General features: G+C 33.2%; 1 protein-coding gene across 9 annotated transcripts in view; it reads right to left on the reverse strand.

Moving 5' to 3' along the window:
- The window catches only part of LOC136845771 (trichohyalin-like), a 576,224-nt gene that overhangs the window by 344,120 nt on the left and 210,353 nt on the right, over positions 1-21,751 (reverse strand). For all 9 annotated transcript variants that reach the window (XM_067116039.1, XM_067116041.1, XM_067116040.1 and 6 more), the window contains exons 5-7: positions 11,043-11,193; positions 4,148-4,251; positions 776-941 (exon numbers count right to left, since the gene is read on the reverse strand). In XM_067116039.1, the coding sequence (XP_066972140.1) occupies positions 776-941; positions 4,148-4,251; positions 11,043-11,193 (421 nt within the window). The remainder of the gene's footprint in view (positions 1-775; positions 942-4,147; positions 4,252-11,042; positions 11,194-21,751) is intronic.

Genomic DNA, 21,751 nt, shown 5'->3' on the forward strand with positions numbered 1-21,751 from the left:
ATGTGTAAATTATAAAACTGAATATATTTGTGATTATAGATAAAAACAGAATTTATTTTAAGAGCAAAAATCACTTTTCATACTTGAGGATACCTAGTGAAGGAGATAAACAATAACACTTCTCAACATAAAACTAAAAAGGTTTAGTTAAAATTTTAAAAAGAAATCATAAATTTCGGGAACAGCTCGTTTTTCAGCCAATAAGCCAACCCAAAAAACTATCAAGAGGCCCAGCTCAGATGTGAGTTAGCTTTGAAATTTTATGAGAATGATCTCAGTGCATTACTGTGTTACTTAGCCATGCTGTCTTGGCTGCAAATTAGATTTTAGCTTCCATTGAGTTTACACAATTAAGTGGGCAATATCATATTGCTTACACTTTCTGGGACGTAGCGATGAAAAGAAGTGTGCTAAAAACTTCTTACAAGTTTCTTTCTTAACTCATATGTTTTTTTTTTTTCAGAAAGAACCTAAAAGACCAGTTCATTTTCCCTACACTGGAACTTTATATCAACTAATTTCTTTCAACAACCTTCATATTGGAATATTGATTTTGCAAAATAACTACTTCTGAAAATCGCAATAAAATTTCAAAAGCATGTCCCTCTACCGTTTTGATATATCCACACCTATTTTGTATTAAACCTAAAGATACAGCAAAAAACCTTCATAAACTATTCTGTGAAATATAACCCAGACAGCAGACGCCATCATCCAAAGTATCGCATAACTCTCCCAGTAACTCTACAAATAGTAAATTCACGAAACAGCTTACCTCCCATTCCCTTCTCTGCCTATCCAGGTCCCTCTGAAGCGTCATAATCTGGTCTCTGAGACCTGTCTCTGCCCCGCTCGTTTCTTGGACCCTTCGTCGTAAAATGTCGCATTCGGCCGTTATTACCTCCATTTCGTCGTTTGCCCTTCGCACTTGAGCTTTGTACCTGAGGATGGTCGAAGAAAGTTAACAAAATTGAGAGGTCATTACATCAGAGCAATAAAAAAAACTAGTGATGCCTTTCTGTTTAGTAACAGAGACCGAAAACTTAGATTTGTTTAAGCAGCCATTGTCACAAAATATCAAGAGATAGATTTATATGGGTCTTTCAACCCCACTGGTAAGTTGGGCTCTTATACACCGAAGGATACAGTAAATAATGTTTGTAAGACCTACTGACACATTTTACAAATAAGACTAGGCTTTCTGGTACGCATACCAGTGAAAAATATATTAGAAAACTCAGTAGCCCAGTTACTCAGCAAGTCTTAAAGTATAAGGTTGCTGGCTTATCGCCCATTTTCCTGAGTACCAGACGTTGCACTCATTTACATCGATGGACTAAGTAATGTAAACCCAGAAAGAACCAGGGACCTTTCAAACGTGAGGCTGAGAGGTGTATCATATATATATATATATATATATATATATATATATATATATACATACATATATACATATATATATATATATATATATATATATATATATATATATATATATATATATTATAGAATCTACTGGTCACTTTTCACCAGATATGTAATTTTAGTAATGTAACCTACTGATGTTTTTATACTGTTCACAGGTTTCCTACAATTATATAAAAAGAATAAGTAACTTTAACCGGCTTGCAACAGCCATTAAACGAGAAATTAAAATCCAGAGAATAATAAAAATTCACAGCGAGATTATACATGATATACATAAACGTTAGAAGGGGGAGATTCACAGAAGAACTTTATATGGTGAAGTTTTTCAAAAAGAAGTATAAGAGCAGAAAAAATAAGTCATTTTTTTGAGAGTCGGAAATGCATGACAGACTCTCTTTCACTTCTTCCCTCTCTGTCACACACAGAAAGTATTATCTAATCTCACAGTATTCCCAAATGCTCTTTGAAATCTGTCAAAACCACTCCTATGATTCAAGACATTCTTTGACATATTCCGAGAAACGGAAAATACAGATGTTTTTTAAAAAGAGAGATTTTTCACGAGCATATAACGAGAAATTTTCCTATCAAGTATAGTTTGTTGCTCTGAAGTCGTCAAATAAAATCTTTATATATGGAAAATCCACTAAATTCATAGAAATTGTATCCATCTTTACTAAACACTGAAGGTGGTGTCTACTGTCACATTTTTGGACCATTTGCTACTTGTTCCACTGTGATTTAACTACCAAATGCCACTAATCTCTTCAAGCACACAACGTAATCTATGCACACTTTACTCTTTAAGTATTTTCTTTCCCGCTAAAACCTACAAGGAACTGTGAAGAATACATCTTTTACTGAGATACCAAATATTTCTACGATCGTTTAAAGTATATTATACCAAATATGCATCGAGTACCAGAGCGCCATAATGAAGTGCAATGTGAGAATAGAATAGAATATCATGTTGATCGATCTCCTTATCCTTGAAAGTACCAAGCAAATACACTTACATTATATCTTCAACAGCCTTCGCCTCTAATTAGTCTATTTTAGATCTCTTGATATTCATATCAACACTGTGACTTCCGTTCTTTCATCGTGAGAAATTATATCATATCCTCCTTGTTTTATTTCAGTAGACAGATAAAAAACAAGCGCTGTGCTTAGTCGCTGGCACAATTAAATTTCAGACATTCCCATTAAGCTACAGAATATCCGCTGGCATAAGGATGAGCATACCATTTCGGCACTGCAGTCCTATAAAACCATCTACAAACAGCAGCATACTTTAATTTTACCCTTTTTTTTTATTCTAAGAAATTATGTAGCATCTTAGAAGGGATGATGGCAAGTGTTAGACTCCAGTTTTCAAGACTTTTGGGATGGGCTGCTAGCCTCTTGCCTTTTGTAACCCCTGATTGCAACAACACAATCGTCTCACTACCAGGTACATAACCTGTTACCTTAGGTCAACAGAGCCACTTTAGTTTTAAAATGAGCGTCCATGTTGTTTCTTAACTGTCAACTAAAAGTCTTAAGTTCTGATGTCATGGAACAAAGAGATCACTTACAAGACGCATTCTGAATTATACTTGTCATTCCATTCATGGAACAAAGAGATCACTTACAAGACGCATTCTGAATTATACCTGTCATTCCATTCTTGAGACAATGCCATAACAACTATTGTCACTAAGAGGATAATCAATTTAATCGAAAGAGCAGAAAGTTTAGATCTTTAAATGCAGCAGAGGCCTATGGGCTTCTCGATTTGCTTTTCAGTGGCACCTGCTGATATGGGTCTTAGGGTTGCAACCGAAAAAAACACAGCCTGAAAAAAACAGGCCAAAAAGATTTTTTTAACATTTATTCACATTCTATCGCTTCCTAAACTACAAAAAATGACTAACTGTGCTTATATTATGCCTAGCGCTTGGGTAACTGGAAAGAAAAATCTATTAGTGGGAAAAATATAAACTAGGGAAAGTAAGGAAAACTAACGGTATCTCAACCATCACCCACTTGAGATTATGAGTGTTTTTGGTACATAACTACATTTATATCATCAGAATTTCGGTAGACTATCAGCAAGCTAAGGTAGCCTATGGTAGGTAGCCAAATGTTTTTGCCCCGAGAATGACAACAAAAGACCGCAATAATTATTGTCCGTGTGATGTTTTGTTAGGGTTGGTTGCAGTTTAGCGTAACCTCTCGGACTATACTTGAACAATCACGCAAAAGAAAATTATTCTACCTCAATATATATGCAGCAATAAAAGAAGAGAAAAATCATATTAAAATAGATAGCAATAAAATATCCTTATTTCATTGATTCCTCTAATCTAGAAGAAGGTGTGAGTCCTAAATAACATCTTAAGTCTATAGAAACTATGAGCAAGGTCTTCAAAAAAAGGAGAAATTGGATGCAAGGAAAAAAGACGAAAAAAAACGTTTTCCTGAAAAAACAAGCATTGAAAAAACATTTTTCACAACCCTAATGGTTCCCAATATTTTTAATTCACCTTACCTCACTCTTAGTACTAGTGAGCGTTCTTCAGTTTGCACACATTAATATAGCCAGAATTAGGTTATCTACAGCCTAAAAAGAAATTGAAAGCACAGCAATGTCTACCACTGTGGTCCAATTAAATTAATCTCTCTCTCTCTCTTATCTCTCTCTCTCTCTCTCTCTCTCTCTCTCTCTATACTATACCTGTTTTCCAAATCAGCCATCCGGGTCTGCCATTCCAGCTCCTGTTTCTCTCTTTCCATCGCCATTTGGGCGTCTCTTTCCCTCATAATGAAATCATGATGACCCTGAAATTATGAAATTTATCAGAAAATACATATAAATATCTATAAATATAATACATATAAATACACGACACATTTGTAAAACTTACTTTTCAGAGAGCAAAAATAAAACCAGTTATGTTGTTTTAGATGAGAAACCCTGCAGTGCTAAATTTTTAGGGCTAAAACAGCGGGGAAGGAAAACAATTAAAAGACGTTGTAAATATTGCGATTGCGTGCACGCTTCCGAAAAAGTCCTTTGAACTTTAACGTTAACCTCACCAATACTAAAATTTGTATGTGTATATATATATATATATATATATATATATATATATATATATATATATATATATATATATATATATATAGAGAGAGAGAGAGAGAGAGAGAGAGAGAGAGAGAGAGAGAGAGAGAGAGAGAGAGAGAGAGAGAGAGAGAGAGAGAGAGAGCATACACATATATGAATATATTAAACTGTATGTATACATGCATACACATATATGCATATATATTATATGTGAATAGTGTGTATATATACATACATATATGCATACATACATATACATATATATATAAATATGTATATATACATATACATATATATATATAAAGATGTGTATATATATATATATATATATATATATATATATATATATATATATATATATATATATATATATATATATATATATATATATAATGGTGTGGTGACGCAGTGGTATGATTCTCTGCTACCAGTTGAGAGGGCCAGGGTTCAAATCCCGCGGCTCACTGATGGCTCGGATTGCGCCTCTGCCAAAATCCATCAGCCTGTCAACCTAACGGTTCGAAAAAACCCGAGAGGTCCAGCAGGAGAATAGGTACCAGCCCTCGGGCTGGGAACAGTGCTCCCAAAACTAGCATAATTTTATGCTTCTAGCATGACTTTCCCTCAAATTAAGTGTCTAGCATCTTTTCTAGCGTAATTTATTTTTTAGCATAATGCTAGCATAATTCTGCAATGTTTGACATAATTCTAGCATAATCTTCCTGACAAACTCAGACTTCATAATTTCCAACTTTCCAGCTTAATCAGAACATGAAAAAATATTTAAATGCATTCATTCAATGAATGTAGGCTACCTAATTGTCATCAGCCATACGAGACACTTATGCTAAGTGATGATACACAGAATATTCTCTCACAGAATGCTGCCATTGACACTGAAACTTTTTTGTCAAAAATATGTCAAACAGGAAAATACCCACTAGTCTCCAAACTTGCTAAAGCACTGTTAACCATTCCTGTGTCAAATGCTGACTGTGAGAGAATATTTTCAATGGTAAACTTAAAAAAGACAGAGAAAAGAAACAGGCTGCAAAACAGCAGCCTGGCCAATGAGATAGTAAGTGGGGAGAGAATAAAGAAAACTGGATGTGTTAAGTTTGAACCAACAAACGAGATGCTTAAAGCAGTGGGTACAAAGGATAATTATATCCACAGTGGCATCAGTAAGTAGGCTAGATATTTATTTTAACTGAAGATAATAATTTCATTTTATTTTGAGAAATATTTCAGGTTGTATCCCCCCAAAAAAAAAACACTAATTTTATTTTAATTCTGAAAAATAATAAAGTCTGTAGGCTGGAACCTGAATTTAAGAGGAATTATAAATATATATATATTTTTTTTTCATTTTGAGGAATGTGTGTGGAAAATCTAGCTTGCAACATTGTTCTACTCTTCAATATAAACTGATCAATATTAAAATGCCAAATAACATTTGTTGTTGTTTTAATTAATCACTAGCCTTTTAATGTTTAGCTGATCATTAGTCCAAAATCTGGCATAATTCTAGCAAATTCAATTATAAATCTAGCATTTTTTTTGGTCTATTTAGCGTAATTTCACAACAATTCTAGCATATCTTCCTGAAGATTTGGGAACACTGGCTGGGAAGTTGAACAGTGGGCCTAGTGACACACTGGCCACGTGCCATAGGCACAGGTACCTGTCCCCCACTGGCTGTCGGCCTAAGAAACAGGAGGTCAGCGCCTGACCTATGAGCCTACAGAGGCCCAGGAGGACTTTGCCTTTTACACTTTTAATATATATATTTACGTAAGTTCATTTATCTGTAAACAAATGCACACGCGAAAGCAAGAAGTAGCATGAACGTCAGATAAAAAATAAAAACCTCATCAAAGTGACAAGGTAAAAAAATCTCCATATTTTCGGAAAATGTAAGATATCCGGGGTTTCTCTTTGATAAATGGTGGTCAATGAAATTTGCTGTCTGAAGAAAATTTGGAAGGCAGTCCTCTTTCAGGGTAGTTAAAACGCGAATGACGCGCGTTACTCAAATAGACTTGGAAGCATTTGAAAAAGCATAAAGGATTTAGGAAACAACATCTACCAATGCTATCCACTGCGATATAAAAAAAGTTTCAATCCCCACACTGCCTACACTGCCATTCAAACAAAACGACGTCAAAACGGCATTCAAACTATTAATACCATAATAAAAAAAATTGCCACCATATACACACATTCATTTTAAGTAAAAAGACAGCAAGAAACATTCATTTCACACCTAACAAACGAAATAAGAACCGAAATAAAAAAAAATAAACTATACACAAGAAACTAAAAACACTTTCTCATTTAATTCCTGAAACCTGAATAGCACAGAGTGTGTGTGTGTGTGTGTGTGAGCGCACTTACACACGATAACAGAAGCAGATGCATATACAAACTGATAATAAGCATCCAGCTGGCTCCTCCAACATAATATTGCCGTTTGCCTCCACTTAATGATGGGTATGTTTGCAGATAACTCGTTATTCAGGTCAATACCGAGGGTGGGTTCCACGGCCAGGTGGAACAAGTGGATCCCCAAGTCAACACACTTGGACCATTTGTTTGAGTTCCCATCCACTACAATAAGATCTCTCTCTCTCTCTCTCTCTCTCTCTCTCTCTCTCTCTCTCTCTCTCTCTCTCTGTATCTTAATAACGCCAGCACATTTCTGGTATCTTCCAATTCATATTTTCATGTCAACGGCTGGGCAAATTCTTTCACCAATTACTTCAGCAAGGTTATTACCAGAGCAAATCTCATTTAACGTATTTGGCCACTATGCTTACAGGAATGAAATAATCCTAACATAATAATAACTATTCTTACTCAGTTAACGACTTATGTGAACAGTATATTATTCTTTCCTTTTCTGGAACCCAGTCACTATTTTCACAAGTATAAGTTTGTGGAACTTTGAAAGAACTGACATCATATGATTCCGAAATTACGGAAAGTGTACTTCTAAAGAGAAAGTTTATTTACTTCAAGGGGCTTTGAAAATAACATTATTCTTCACTAGACAGAATTCAGATTTAAGAAGTAAGTCTTCACTTTAAAGATGATGACCTTAAAATTTAACTAGACGAAGACACGCGACTTGAAGAGATGGGATTCTATAGCTTTAGATAGACAATAATTAAAATTTTAGAAGGTAAAGCCTTCGGCATTACTAGAGAAGACCTTAGTGCTGCAAGAACTATGATCCAGATCTGGATACTGGTAAAGGATGTTCTTTTATTCCTTTGGCTTTGGAGAAGTTATGCGTTATCTGCATGCTTTTTATGTAATGTTGTTTACACGCGACTTCTTAAAGTTTAAAGTCTGACAGACTTTTCAAAAGCATTCTATAAAATTTCTTAGGACAAATTCCTTTCTTGCGCAACGATTATATTCTGAGACTTCAAAGGTTAACTAACTCATTATTTGAGAATTATATAATTGCAATCCGAAATCGATAACTTGCTTTTAAGGTGTTCAGTTATAAGACCCAATGATTTTACACGATAATTACAAATCCTATCCGAATCTTCAGATTAAAAGGATATGAGCTCACTGTTTTGGAAGGCTAAACTTTAAAAAAAAAAAAAAACTAAAAAAAAAAAAACTCTGATTCCAGGACCCCTAATTCATCAATAAATGAAGTACTGATTTAAAAAGCGAATACTTTATTAAAAACAAATATTTAATAGCATAAACAAAAAAGAAAATGTTATTAAAACAAGACACCAGGCTTTCAAATTAATAAGTATGCACCCTAACAATTTACCACTGACTTCAGATATTGCGATACCAAGAATTTCTCAAATTTAATTCTTCAAGAAGAGGTTAACTAGCTTTTAAGTAAAAGTTATAGTAGCTTCCTTTCGAGGGTACCTTTAAAGGTTTAATGAATAAGGTGTTTCCAAAAATCTGGTCTTCAAGATAAACTTCCCACAAAAATTCAAAACTTTAAGAGTTTGCAACGATGATCAACAGAAATTCAAAATACATACTTTGATACGTCAAGAGACTGCAACGTACACTCTAAACTTTGGGTAATTAACTTCGGCAAAGTTTCAGATGCTGTTACGAAGTATTATGAAAATCCCGTCAGACCCGTGGAATTATTTCTAATGATCACTTTAATCGGGTTAATACTTTTACTTCCCAGTATAAGAAAATTTGGATCGTTGAGGACTAAAAATTTATCTCTGCTTCCTGAAAGCCAGGAATGGCAATAATCATATTTGTTTTTTTACAGATATATTGGTCAGTTTTATATGAAACGTTAAAGTATTTAATTAAAACAGAATTGATAATAGTTAAGATTATGCATTAGTTTAAAACAATATCTTATTTCATTTTCTGTTAATTAGTAAAAACCTGGTTTTTAATATATAGGCAAATGAGCACACACACGTCCATATATATATATATATATATATATATATATATATATATATATATATATATATATATATATATATATATATATATATATACATGTGTGTATGTATATATATATATATATATATATATATATATATATATATATATATATATACATATTTCTGGAATTCGGCAAACCTCATTTCTTGATAGGTTACTTTAATTCCTTTAATCTGAGAATGTATATATTAGGTAAACAAACAATTTTCAACTTGATGGTAACCGTGCAAAATTTGAGCACTGTACTTGATAATCCTCAACTTCATGATACTAAGCGCTGCAAAATTTGCCAAATGAAACAAAATCGTCTGTTTTTAATTAAGACACTCTCTCGGACATATTTGGTTTTATTTATTTCTCGAGAACCACAGAAGATACATAGAGATTAGAATATATAAAAATCTCAACAGTTAGCAGAGGCCACTAAAATTTACTGTTCATTACATCTCATTTCCTAATCCTCGGAGATTTCTAATTACTTTTAAAAGATTCCTGGTACAGATGGGCAATACGGCTACAGGGATAATAGTTTTCGAAATATTTGAGAAAATCTATGTTACTATTATTTTGTCTCTTATTTTTCAAATTCTTCAGTTAGATGAGAACTTCGGTTCATCTGATTTCGTCTGATAATCGTTAGTGGTGTGAATTTAGAAAACATTTTAATGTTAATTTTACGGTTCTTGTCCTAATTCTTGACTTATTTACGATCTGATTAAGCCAAAAGAACTCTCAAATTTCTCTAATGAGTGAAATAAAAGGCGGAAATGTTAGAGATGGTGCAGAAAAGCGTGCGTTTTAATTATAAAGGCCTCTAAATTCATGTAATTAGGGGGTCAGCAATTAAAATGAAATATGGAACGTAGCATGCGCATAGACCTCCTGCCTCCCTGAGTATTACAGCAATGTTCCTGTACCGATATAAAATCATACAACCCTCAGACATTTATTACTCTCATTCTTCACCTCACCTCTACCCCGGAAAAAAGGGACATTACAGAAAAGATTAGAAATGGCTTTACTTAATTATAATTCCAATATACTGCTTGGAATGAAAAAGATATAAATCGTAAATGGCTTAAAAAGTTTATTGTTTAACCAAAACATAACGATTGTATAACTTTGACTCGTTTGTTATATTCTAAAGAATGACACAAAACCGTCCTCACTTTAAAAGATGTAGGATACTATTCTTGTAATAAATATCACTAAAATGGATTATATGTGAACACTGTTCCTGCCCTGACCAAATTTCGAAAGTATCCCTTTTGGGTTGGACTTAGAGTAACAGTGACTTTATCAAATCATGTTGCAAGAAAGATAGTATAGTTTATTTCGAATCTGCTGCGGATAATCCTGTTACATTCAGGTCCTGTACTTAAAATCGAAATTCACCCGTCTTCTCCATGATAGCTGAACACTAAGTCTGCAACACTTGATAGCCGAGTAATAAAGCCACTGTCACCTTAGTTCCAAACCAATAAGGCATAAGAAGGAAGCCTGGTCTGGGTATGAGGCCATATCATAAATATTAATCTCTGTGGGTGTCAATTATTCCCAAGGTAAATTTAATTCGACCCTCATGAGCTGTGTGTGTGCCGTATAGGCATATATGTAAAAACAAAGAAATAAAAAGTAAATAAATAAATAAATTTTTATATATATATATATATATATATATATATATATATATATATATATATATATATATATATATATATATATATATATATATGAACAGCTAATGTATTTTTTATTAAATCTTTCAATCGATCGATCATCTTATTTTTAAGACAATATTTATTAACTAATATATCAGATAATTTTTTTATAAAGAAATATGCTTAAAATAACCAATATTTTTTTAAATTGATATAAAATATCAACCGAAAAATTTTATTATCTAATTAAATTATGTTCTCTTAATCAATTCACCATTTTTATTATTTCCTATTTAAATAGCTTATCTTTCCACAGAACATCAATTATTCTTTTCTGATTTAATTCAACAGCATCAATCTTAAACAAAGACAATATCCCTTGCCTTTAGATTCGTTATTGCTTGCCGCGCCTGCTCCAGTTCGTAGGTGACTGCTTTCTCCCTTCGGAGTGCGCGGTCTGCATCCTCTCTGGCCGCCGCTATCGCCGCCCGCGCATCGCCACCCATCATTCCCATGCCGCCCTCTAAGTCCAGCCTGTAAAATAAGGAAGGTTTCACAGATATTACTATTTGTGTGTAAAATTTTTGCTAAATCAAAAGTACAGAAACTGCAACAACAACTATTTTCATTTTCTTTTCTTAGAACAAAATTTAGTTTCTATTCAAGTTAAAAGACTTTTTGGGAGAAGAAATAAGTCACTGTTGCAATTTATGAAGAGATACCGAATATTCTACACAAAAATTCAAAGGAAAGAAAGAACACTCACAGCATCAAAGCTGCTTCATTCCCCAGCACATTTAATAATAATAATAATAATAATAATAATAATAATAATAATAATAATAATAAAAATAATAATAATAATAATAATAAAACGTTCGCTACACAGCTGGTCCTCCCACGTAAATGTATGTTTCACTAATATTTGAAATTGTCAGTGACATAAAGCCACAAACCCCGTTGGCACATAAGCTCTCTGTGCCAAATTGTGTGGGAGCAGAAATATGGGTTTAGCGACCTCATATAAAAACAAAAGCGCTGCATAATTAAGAGCCCCTAAGACAACGCTTCCTTGAACCAAACCCTCTTACGGGTAGATATAATAATAATAATAATAATAATAATAATAATAATAATAATAATAATAATAATAATAATAATAATAATAATAATAAGAGGAATGCTAAAAAAATTCTTATAACCTTACACTCAAATTGTTTATGGATATATTCTGCAAGGGAGACTTGCTGGTTTACCCTTAAAATATAATGATAATAATTGAACTATTGGAATGATGAAAATGTCTTCACCAAGGTGACTGATTAAGATTAACCGGATATATATTCCTAAAAACTGAAACCTATTCTCTCAGCAGTTTTTGCTAGATCAGGGTGCGTTTGTGATTCACAATATTTTCAATAATACCGTGGTTCCATGTCAGACATCTTATCTTCGAATTCTCTGCGTTATTCAAGGCCAAAGTCCAGAGAGTATAAGAACCTCAATAATAATAATATGGAACTGGAATTGGGATATAAAATTTAGGCCAAAGGCCAAGCGCTGGAACCTATGAGGTCATTCAGCGCTGAGATGGAAATTGAGAATAAAGGACGCTTTAAAGGCGTAACAGGAGGAAAACCTCGCAGTTGCACTATGAGACAATTGTTAGGAGAGTGTGGAGAGTAAGATGGACGAAAGAGACTATGAACAGAGGTACAGTACAAGGAATGAAAGGGGTTGCAGCTAGGAGCCGAAGGGACGCTGCAAAAAACCTTAAGTAATGCCTACAGTGCATCATGTGAGGTTCACTGATGGTACTACCACGCTACGGTATGAATAATAATAATAATAATAATAATAATAATAATAATAATAATAATAATAATAATAATAATAATAAGAAAACTTTAAAACTGCTGAAGCAATTCTGACAACTCCATGCCCTTATTTTTATTAATATATATCTATGCTAATGGAAAATACAAACTAGTTTGGAATGTAAAATATTAATAACCAAGAAATTATTGGACCGAAAGAAATATCCTGACCCAAGTAATGTAAAATGCAATCTCGGGTATATTGCCAAAAGCTTTTAAATCAATCACACAACACCACTTCCTAAGGGGAAAAGGGTGTATTGTGAAAAGAATAGAGACAAGAATAAAATTACGAATAATAACAATACAACTTTCTGCATCTCCTTTGATACTGACTTCCAGTTTTGGAAGAAGACTGTACATATTTACGGTATACTTTCCGTCGAAAGAAACAACACACTTAAAAAAACATTCGGTATGTTTATTAAGTAAACGATTAATGCCACAATTAATACACCAGTCATAATGCCGAAGAAAAATATCCTACTTTACAGAAACTCAAAATGTAGGCTTTCTTTCTCTCGTCTCGGTTGAGTGAACGAGCCAAGAGGTCAACACCAGGCCTCTTATACCCTTCAGCACTTAACCACATCTAAAGCAAGGGCTAATACTTGCATAATCTATCTAAGACTAAACTCCCAACCAATTCTTCATTCTCACACGGCCTAACATTTGATTTTTAAGGACAATTTTAAAAATCTTCATTTTTATTAAGTAACTTCCAGAAATGTTAGCTCATTTGAGAACACCAGAATATAACTTCAAAGTTATAAAAGATTTGGCCGTAAGATACGTACAGAAGGATACCGAAGTTGAAATTTTAACCTTTTGTTATAAAAATAAGTCTGTGGCTTCAAAAACGTAGCTCAAGGTTACAGATAATTAAGGTGAAGGGAAAAAGTTTACCCAATTTGATCAAGATCTGAAATCAAAAGGAATAATGGATCTGGTATGGTTTTACAGTCAATTAACTGATCTATCAGCTAAGCAAACACCCCTTAGTTTTTTTATTACTTAACTTTTACTAGTGCTCTTTATTGAGTGAAATACACTTAAATCCTGGTAAAGATACATGTCTCTTTGTTACCATGGTCCTCTATTCCTCTAATTACCTCTTCACTTCAACAAATTTCTCTATTCCTATCATCTGTTGTGTGTGTGTGTGTGTGTGTGTTTGTGTGTGTGCGTTGAGGGGCGGGGAGTGTAGCTGGGGATACAAAAGGTAAAAATAAAATACATTAAATGATAGCATTACAGTGTCGATAAAATAAGAAACCTAAAGTAATTGCTGTTATATTAAAACAACTTCTAAATAACACAAGTTTCTTATCCTTCTTTCTTCCTTCCTTCTCTTTCTTGTATTCTTCAACCTAGTCGAGATGAAAGCATCCATCCAGTTTCCCGTATAATTACTAATTGAAATCTCTTATATACACATACACTCGCATTTGCTTTTATATACACCCATACAAACACACATACACACACATATATATAGACAGATAGATAGATATATAATACATATACATTATTATATATATATATATATATATATATATATATATATATATATATATATATATATATATATATACATCATCATCATCATCCAGGTGCCATATCCCCAAGGACGTCGGCAATCATGGCTCGCCACTCCTCTCTATTTCCGGCTCTCTGCAGCAACTGAGCTCCAGACATTCTTCCTCCAGTCATTCTCACCAATCCATCCATATATTTTTGTCTAGGTCTTCCTCTCGGCCTACTTCCATTGATTTTACCAGTGAGAGAGAGATGTTCTAGTTCTTGTCTTCTCACTATGTGACCCACAAACCTCATTTGTCTACCTCTCACTGAAGCCAAAAGTTCTCTCTCAACGCCTGCTCTCTCTAATACCTCCTCATTAGTTTTCCTTTCTGTCCATGATATTTTCAGCATCCTTCTCCAAAATCACATTTCTGCAGCCTGTAACCTCTCCTCGTCTGCCTTCCTCAAGGTCCAAGTTTCACAGCCATATAACAATACAGACCAAACAAAACATTTCACAAACATCCTCCTTAGATTCATAGATTTCTCGAGCTGGTGACTAATTTCTTGATCTTACCAAATGCATCTTTTGCCATGGATATTCTCTTCCTGATCTCTTTTTCGCATTTTCCATCACTTGTGACAGTGCATCCTAAATAATTAAAACTATCGGTTTGTTTAACTGTTTCAGCATTAATTCTTATATCTGTTCTTGGGGATTTCATCTTTGGTGATAACCATATATATATATATATATATATATATATATATATATATATATATATATATATATATATATATATATATATATATATATATATTTATATTTATATATATATATATATATATATATATATTTATATATATATATATATTTATATATATATATATATATATATATATATATATATATTTATACATATATACTGTATATATATATTTTTTATGAATGTTTGCTACATATATCCCGACATCTTTATACTCACAAACATCAAGCTACAAATGTCGGTGTGCTGTATATCAGACTCAATCTACCTCGAGAATAACAACGAAGGGGAATTTTAACTGATATGTGATTCCCCACTAGGGAGCTCGAACTCCCGGGAGAGTGGGAACTGACGACAATAGTGACGATATATATATATATATATATATATATATATATATATATATATATATATATATATATATATATATATATATATATATATATATATATATTATATAATATACAGTATATATATATGACCCGACAAAGGTCACAGAATGGAGAGGTAAACACATGTCTCTCACAAGTAATAAGTTTATAATGACGAAGTTTCACATAACCTGATGCATTCATTTTCCAGGCTTAAAGATGCATCGTGTATTGAGAAACGTCGGCATAATAAACTTGTTATTTTGAGAGACATGCCTTTACCTCTTCATCCTGATATATATATATATATATATATATATATATATATATATATATATATATATATATATATATATATATATATATATATATTTATGCATATATATACTATATATATATATATATCATATATATATATATATATATATATATATATATATATGTGTGTGTGTGTGTGTGTGTGTGTGTGTGTGTGAGAGAGAGAGTATGTACACACCAAGTCAGCCAGTCAACCTTTTCTGCTACTGCTGTGGTAGTAGACAGCAAATACCAATACCACCTAAACATGGCTATCCTAGGAACCGCTAATGTCTTGGGTTACTAATGCACCGTATTCCAAGGTATAGCAGCACCTAGAGAAGGGTTGTGAACCCTTGATGGAAGAAAATGGCCTCCTAAATGAGGTCAGCCAATTCATAAAGGATCAAGCTTAGTACATCAATGCCTTACCACTCAGATACATTTATTTTATATCACACGTATAAAACTTAACTAACAGTTATCAAATCCTGTTCTAGCCAGATTTTCCATGTGTCTGCTTCTCTTATTTCAGCTATTAACCTTTCATTCCAATCGCCACAGGTAACCGTGTAAACAATTTCAATAAATGTTTCAATCATTTTAAAGGCAGCAGGCTCTTCCTTATACAAATTTTCATAAAACACGGTGCTTTAATTTCAATGGCCTTTATATTTACCATCCATACTTCCTTTGCTTTGCTTCTCTCTCTCTCTCTCTCTCTCTCTCTCTCTGAGCATGCTTTGCATTTTCATCCTTTCCGAATAAATAATTGGATACTACTCCTGGTCTTTATTCTCTTCTCAGTTATAGTGTTTACTTTACAGATTATCAGCTTCAATTGAGTTTATACGGCTTTTCAGCTCAGGAAATTTGAAAAAGCTATTCAAGTTTTAATTAGTTTAGTGAATCAAGTCTATAATGCCTTTTATTTGTTGAAATTTTTATTTAAAATTTAATGCTATTCTTTTAGGTACAGCCAAGTATGTAAAATAAAATGGGATGGTGCACTGTTTAAGATTTCATAATTATTCTTGAGCTAATTAAAGTACTTTTATTATACTTTAATGACAATGGTTATTCCTCATATTTACATAATCCATCAAATTATAAGTTAAAAACAAAGCTACCTTAAATTGTCATTAAATTCATCACATCCTGAAGGGCTTCGTCCTTTCGTTTTTTCATTACCTCAGAATTCACATATATAATTTAACTGAAATCCTGTTTCTAAATTACTAGAATCACCCTAAGTACTTTGTCCTCTGCATTCTTTTCCTAAAACCCTTCATTTCAGGTAATGCCCCTCTGGATTTTGAGTGACAAATTTCTTCATCCTTATGCTTTTGAGGAGTTTTAATCAGAATGCTGGAGGTAGACAAAATCAATGACTTATTTGCTTTCATGAAGAACTGAGGCTATTAACGTCAATAGCTGTTAAATTTTAACAAAGGGAAGACTAACAGAAGTAAACAAATTTACTTCTCAACGTTAAATCTTTCATTTAAAGAATATTACTGACTTGTTTCACATTCGTGAGTTTCATTTCAACTAGTATCGAAATAGAAAGTAAAATTTTATTTTCCAAGACCAGTATGAAAGAACGCTTTTCTCTAAAATTATTCAAGTTGCTCGCGTCCACCTTCTTATTATTTTACTGAACTTTACATAATTCCACAACTTGCAATTCACGGAAGCCACTATTCACAGATTCCCTCATCGGCACCTACACCTGTGCTTTGAAAATCAATGTTACGGTTCCTACCGCATTGAAGCCTAAAGCCATATTCTCTGTATCATTTTAGTTACCACTACTTTTTTTCATATGAGCAAAAACTCTACCAGATGATTCCACTGAAGTATAAAAAATAAAACAAAGTTCTTTGTAGTCCTTTCTCCGTTGAGATTATGAATAACAATTCATTTTCTTAGCCGCTTTCTCTAAGAATAAACGTTCTGAAAATAAAGAAGTAAAGTCGCCGGCTGCTCATGGAAGAAGCCAGAGGGGGATTAAGAGACCCGCGACCGTATCCTCATAAACCCTGAAGATATACTGTACTTAATGGTTTGCCCGCAGATACTGCCTAAAGGGCGAACAACCAACCATCTTAACCTATATCAAGAACACCCTTTGTACTAATAAGACTTCGCAGGTATACAACAAAATATTTAATTTACAATTACGGAGTGAGAAAGCATCGTACTGTTACGGAATAATGCATAGAAAAAAGAAGAGGAGCATCTGCAATATATATATATATATATATATATATATATATATATATATATATATATATATATATATATATATATATATATTTTTAGTACGTTTTTTCCTCACTTGAATTAACAACTCCCGAAAGTGGGCTAAGAAAATTCTACCTAATTAAAATCTTACATGTTATAGCCAAGAAAGAAAATCTAGAAATTATTGCAAGGTAAACTTTAAACATATTGCCCACGTTTATTAGCTTTACAAGTTTACGTGAATAAAACAAGTATAAGTGACATGCAGGAGGTTTTAGAATCGAAAAGCTGACGTGTTATAATAAATCACATTACACCAATTGCGACTGATGTTCACGGGACTGGAGTTCATGATATTCTAAGCTAAGAGACGAAGTAGATGATAAATCAGTTGTAGATACTGTAGGTTCATTGATGCCTAGAAAATTATGGGTTATCTATTGTAGATGGGTTCTCTGATGTCTACAAAATTATGGGCTGTCTATTGTGGAAAAGTTTCTTGAGGCCTAGAAAAATGTGGGCTATCTATTATAGATGGGATTCTTGAGGCCTAGAAAATTATAGGTTATCTAAGGCCAAAAGCTTTAACATCAAAATATTAGCACATAATGTTTACATGATCAAACTTTGAGGGAAAGAAAAACAAGGGATCATAGGAAACCAAAGAAGTGGGTTCGGTAAATAGCTAACAAAATTAAGAGTGAATTATCTTCATTATTATCTATTTTGACTCTATTGATGGAAGCTGTTATATGCATACATGTGGTCTATCGGGATTGCTTCCCTTGGTATGCGAATTAAAATTTATAATGATCTTGGATCAACAGGTCCTTATTGTCATAGTTGGGCTTAAATAAAGACGAGGGTGGTTCAAAAAGCTCTCGACTTAAGGTATAGAACAGGGAATTTCAACCCATTTGACAAAGGGCACTAACATTTTCCCGAGGCACGCTCATGTGCAATTCAGATTTGCTATTTGGACTGCTTGATAGCTACACCATTCGTATCTGTTGTGCGCGAGGCAATGATATTTTGTTTATGTATCAGCACTGCCAGATGGCGGGATCAAACAATATTTGATGAAGTCTGGTGAAAATGTAGATGACCAGTGCTGACCTGAGGTGAACTGCATAGGATTTTCCAATGTTTTGTTCCGTGTTATAGTACTATACAGTAAAGTCAAAGCTGAAACAACAGTTTTATCAGACTTTTTTTTTACATTGCATTAAAAAATGTACCTTTTACATTTGTGTAAAAAACAGGTTTACAGGCAAAACTTTTCAGAAAATAAATGGCTGAGGTAAACCTGCAAATAAATACTAATTAATTTAAATCGAAATCTATCCCTTGCGGCAGCTATACTTGGAAGATGTCTGTATTCATTTGCCAGTTAAGGGTTGCTAGCTAGACTGACATCTGAATTTGAAAATGTTAAAATCAGAATGCCCTTTATTAATAATCTCAAAAAACAATTGACAGTAAATCAGAATAAAGCATATTTCTGTTAACGATTACATAATGCCAGAGCTTGCCGAAGGGCGCAATAAATTGTCAAAATGGCAAGTGAATCACTACCAGCAATGCCATTGAAGGGATTTGCCTCCACGACCACTACTGATACTACACGACAACCATGAAGCGATAAATGACAGAGAGAGAGAGAGAGAGAGAGAGAGAGAGAGAGAGAGAGAGAACACTGATCACTGATTTCATAGTATTAAGTGTTTTAATTACAGACGTTAGGTTAATAACGTTGTAGTAACGCTGTATCTGTGAAATACAATTAAAAGTTTTGTTTCGCAAGCTGAGAGTGTTATTAGTTGTTTCGTAGCCTTATACTTTACATATTACTTTACCCACATCAATGTTGAGGAACATTTCTAATAGCCATAAAGCTACCGTATCAATTATTTACGGTGTGTGAAAGAAAGAAGAAGAGCAAGAATTTCATACGATTGCTAGTCCAACTTTCAACATGATTTGGGCGGAGTCAGAATCTCGTAAATTTTTATATATGGAGATAGACACGTGAATACATACAAGACATTACTGATATGATATTAGGTAACATGGACGAATAACTCCAGAAATCTTACAGATAGAGGGATGGAGGTACAGTGATAACCTGACACAAAAAGGAAGCGAAGATACAAAAAAATTATCAATGGCAGTGACGTCTCTCCTGATGAGCCAGTCGGGATACTGATGCGATCTAGGAAATGGACTTTGGGAAAATGTTATTGCAAAGAACATATTTACAGGTATGACCTCATTCCGATTGTACCTTTGAGAGGAATATTTTGCCATTATAAAAAGGAGAAAAAGAGACATTGAGTCATTTTTTATTCCTAAATTGTCTAATACGATCATTTTTTCCAAATGGTCTCATACGATCGTTTTTCTACTGTCCATCAGTATTTTCCCAAAAATCCTTTATGTGTACGCCGTCGATAAATGTCGAAGCAATACCAGAACTGCTTCCACACTATGTCATGAACATATGACACGAAGGACACCGATTCTGCTACGTGGTAACCGCGCCAGCATGTCTCAGTAGGATTAATATTTACCACTACCGAACTTGTATGACAACTGCGTAGTTGATTTCGACGTTTTTACATTCTGTGAAGACTTATTCATGAAAGGGGCAAAATATAAAACAATCACAACTGCTAGAATGCTAAAGTCTGCACATTTTAATGTGTAAAATGGAGCTTCAAATTATACAATATTGAAACCTTTCGGATTGTTGACTCGGTTAAACCAAGAACATTTTGATCACCTTGCATATGTCTATACTTCTTAAAACGTCCCCAAGTGGTTGCATCTTTTCAAATAAAGACACGAGACACTGAATAGTTTGGGGTTTATGAACTAAAAGGTTCTTTGTTTGTGGTCAATTATATTAACCTATCTTCTTTAATATTTATACTTGCAGTTGTTTAGTTTCGTATTCATTTACTATTATTGTTCGCATTTGATCTGGCATATGATTCACGAGGTCTCCCGAACTATAAGTTTTATTGAAGCGATGTCAAAACACATTTTATTACTGAGCTGATGAATAGCCTGTGAAGATGTAATACCACATGAATGATCCTGTCGCAGAACGTTATGCATTAACTGTTAGGCAGATATATTAAGTAAACGTTGTTACTCATTCCGTAATTTAATATATGTTTAAAAAGCCAATTAAACTAGTCTAATCTTGTGGGTACGTTATCATGATCAAACATTTTTTATGTATTCAAAATTTAGGTATTTCTTAAATAAGATTTATTTTTCGAATGGCAATGTCCTAATTTCTTTATAGTCCGTGTCTCATTTTCATATATATTTGTTCGTCACTGAATACAGCTTGGTTCTCAACTGTCTCGACTATCTTTTATGCAGTTCTTTTTATGAATACTGCTTTTGGTGTCAAATCTTTAAAATACTTTTACCCGATAATATTCACGCACCTTTACCTTCATGTAATTTCAATCTTTTTAATTTATGTATCCAATTCTATATCCTACATTATGATCATGAAATTTTCAAATTTGTGAATATCAAGGTAAAACTGCATCAATAAAAATTTTTACTATTCCTTTTATGTTTTGCTAAAACCCAAAACAGATCAAGGATGTATATATTAAACCACGCAAGACTTAAAAGGGGTCTTGTCATCCTCCTCTTGCCAAGGTCTTTGGTGCAGATTTGTCTTCCTCAATTTACACTTTAAATGTTTCACGGGATGTAACTGTGAAAACATCAAAGTGCATGGGCTACAACCTCCGCTTTCTGAGGTTGTAACATTAGCGTATTTTTTAAACTTCAAATTTCATTTGGTCTATAAAGTCCAAGACTTTTCAACTCCTTTCCCTATTTGAATTCAAAGGTTTCCACTGACCATTGTCAAGGTTACAATTTCTATGCAGCCTCAGTATGGACTCCGATTACGAACGGGTCAACGACGCAGTGTATTTTCTTACTTCCTCCTCCTTTCTTCTTTAAATATCTGAATTTT

The sequence above is a fragment of the Macrobrachium rosenbergii genome, chromosome 14 (assembly GCF_040412425.1).
Source record: "Macrobrachium rosenbergii isolate ZJJX-2024 chromosome 14, ASM4041242v1, whole genome shotgun sequence".
Lineage (NCBI taxonomy): Eukaryota > Metazoa > Arthropoda > Malacostraca > Decapoda > Palaemonidae > Macrobrachium > Macrobrachium rosenbergii.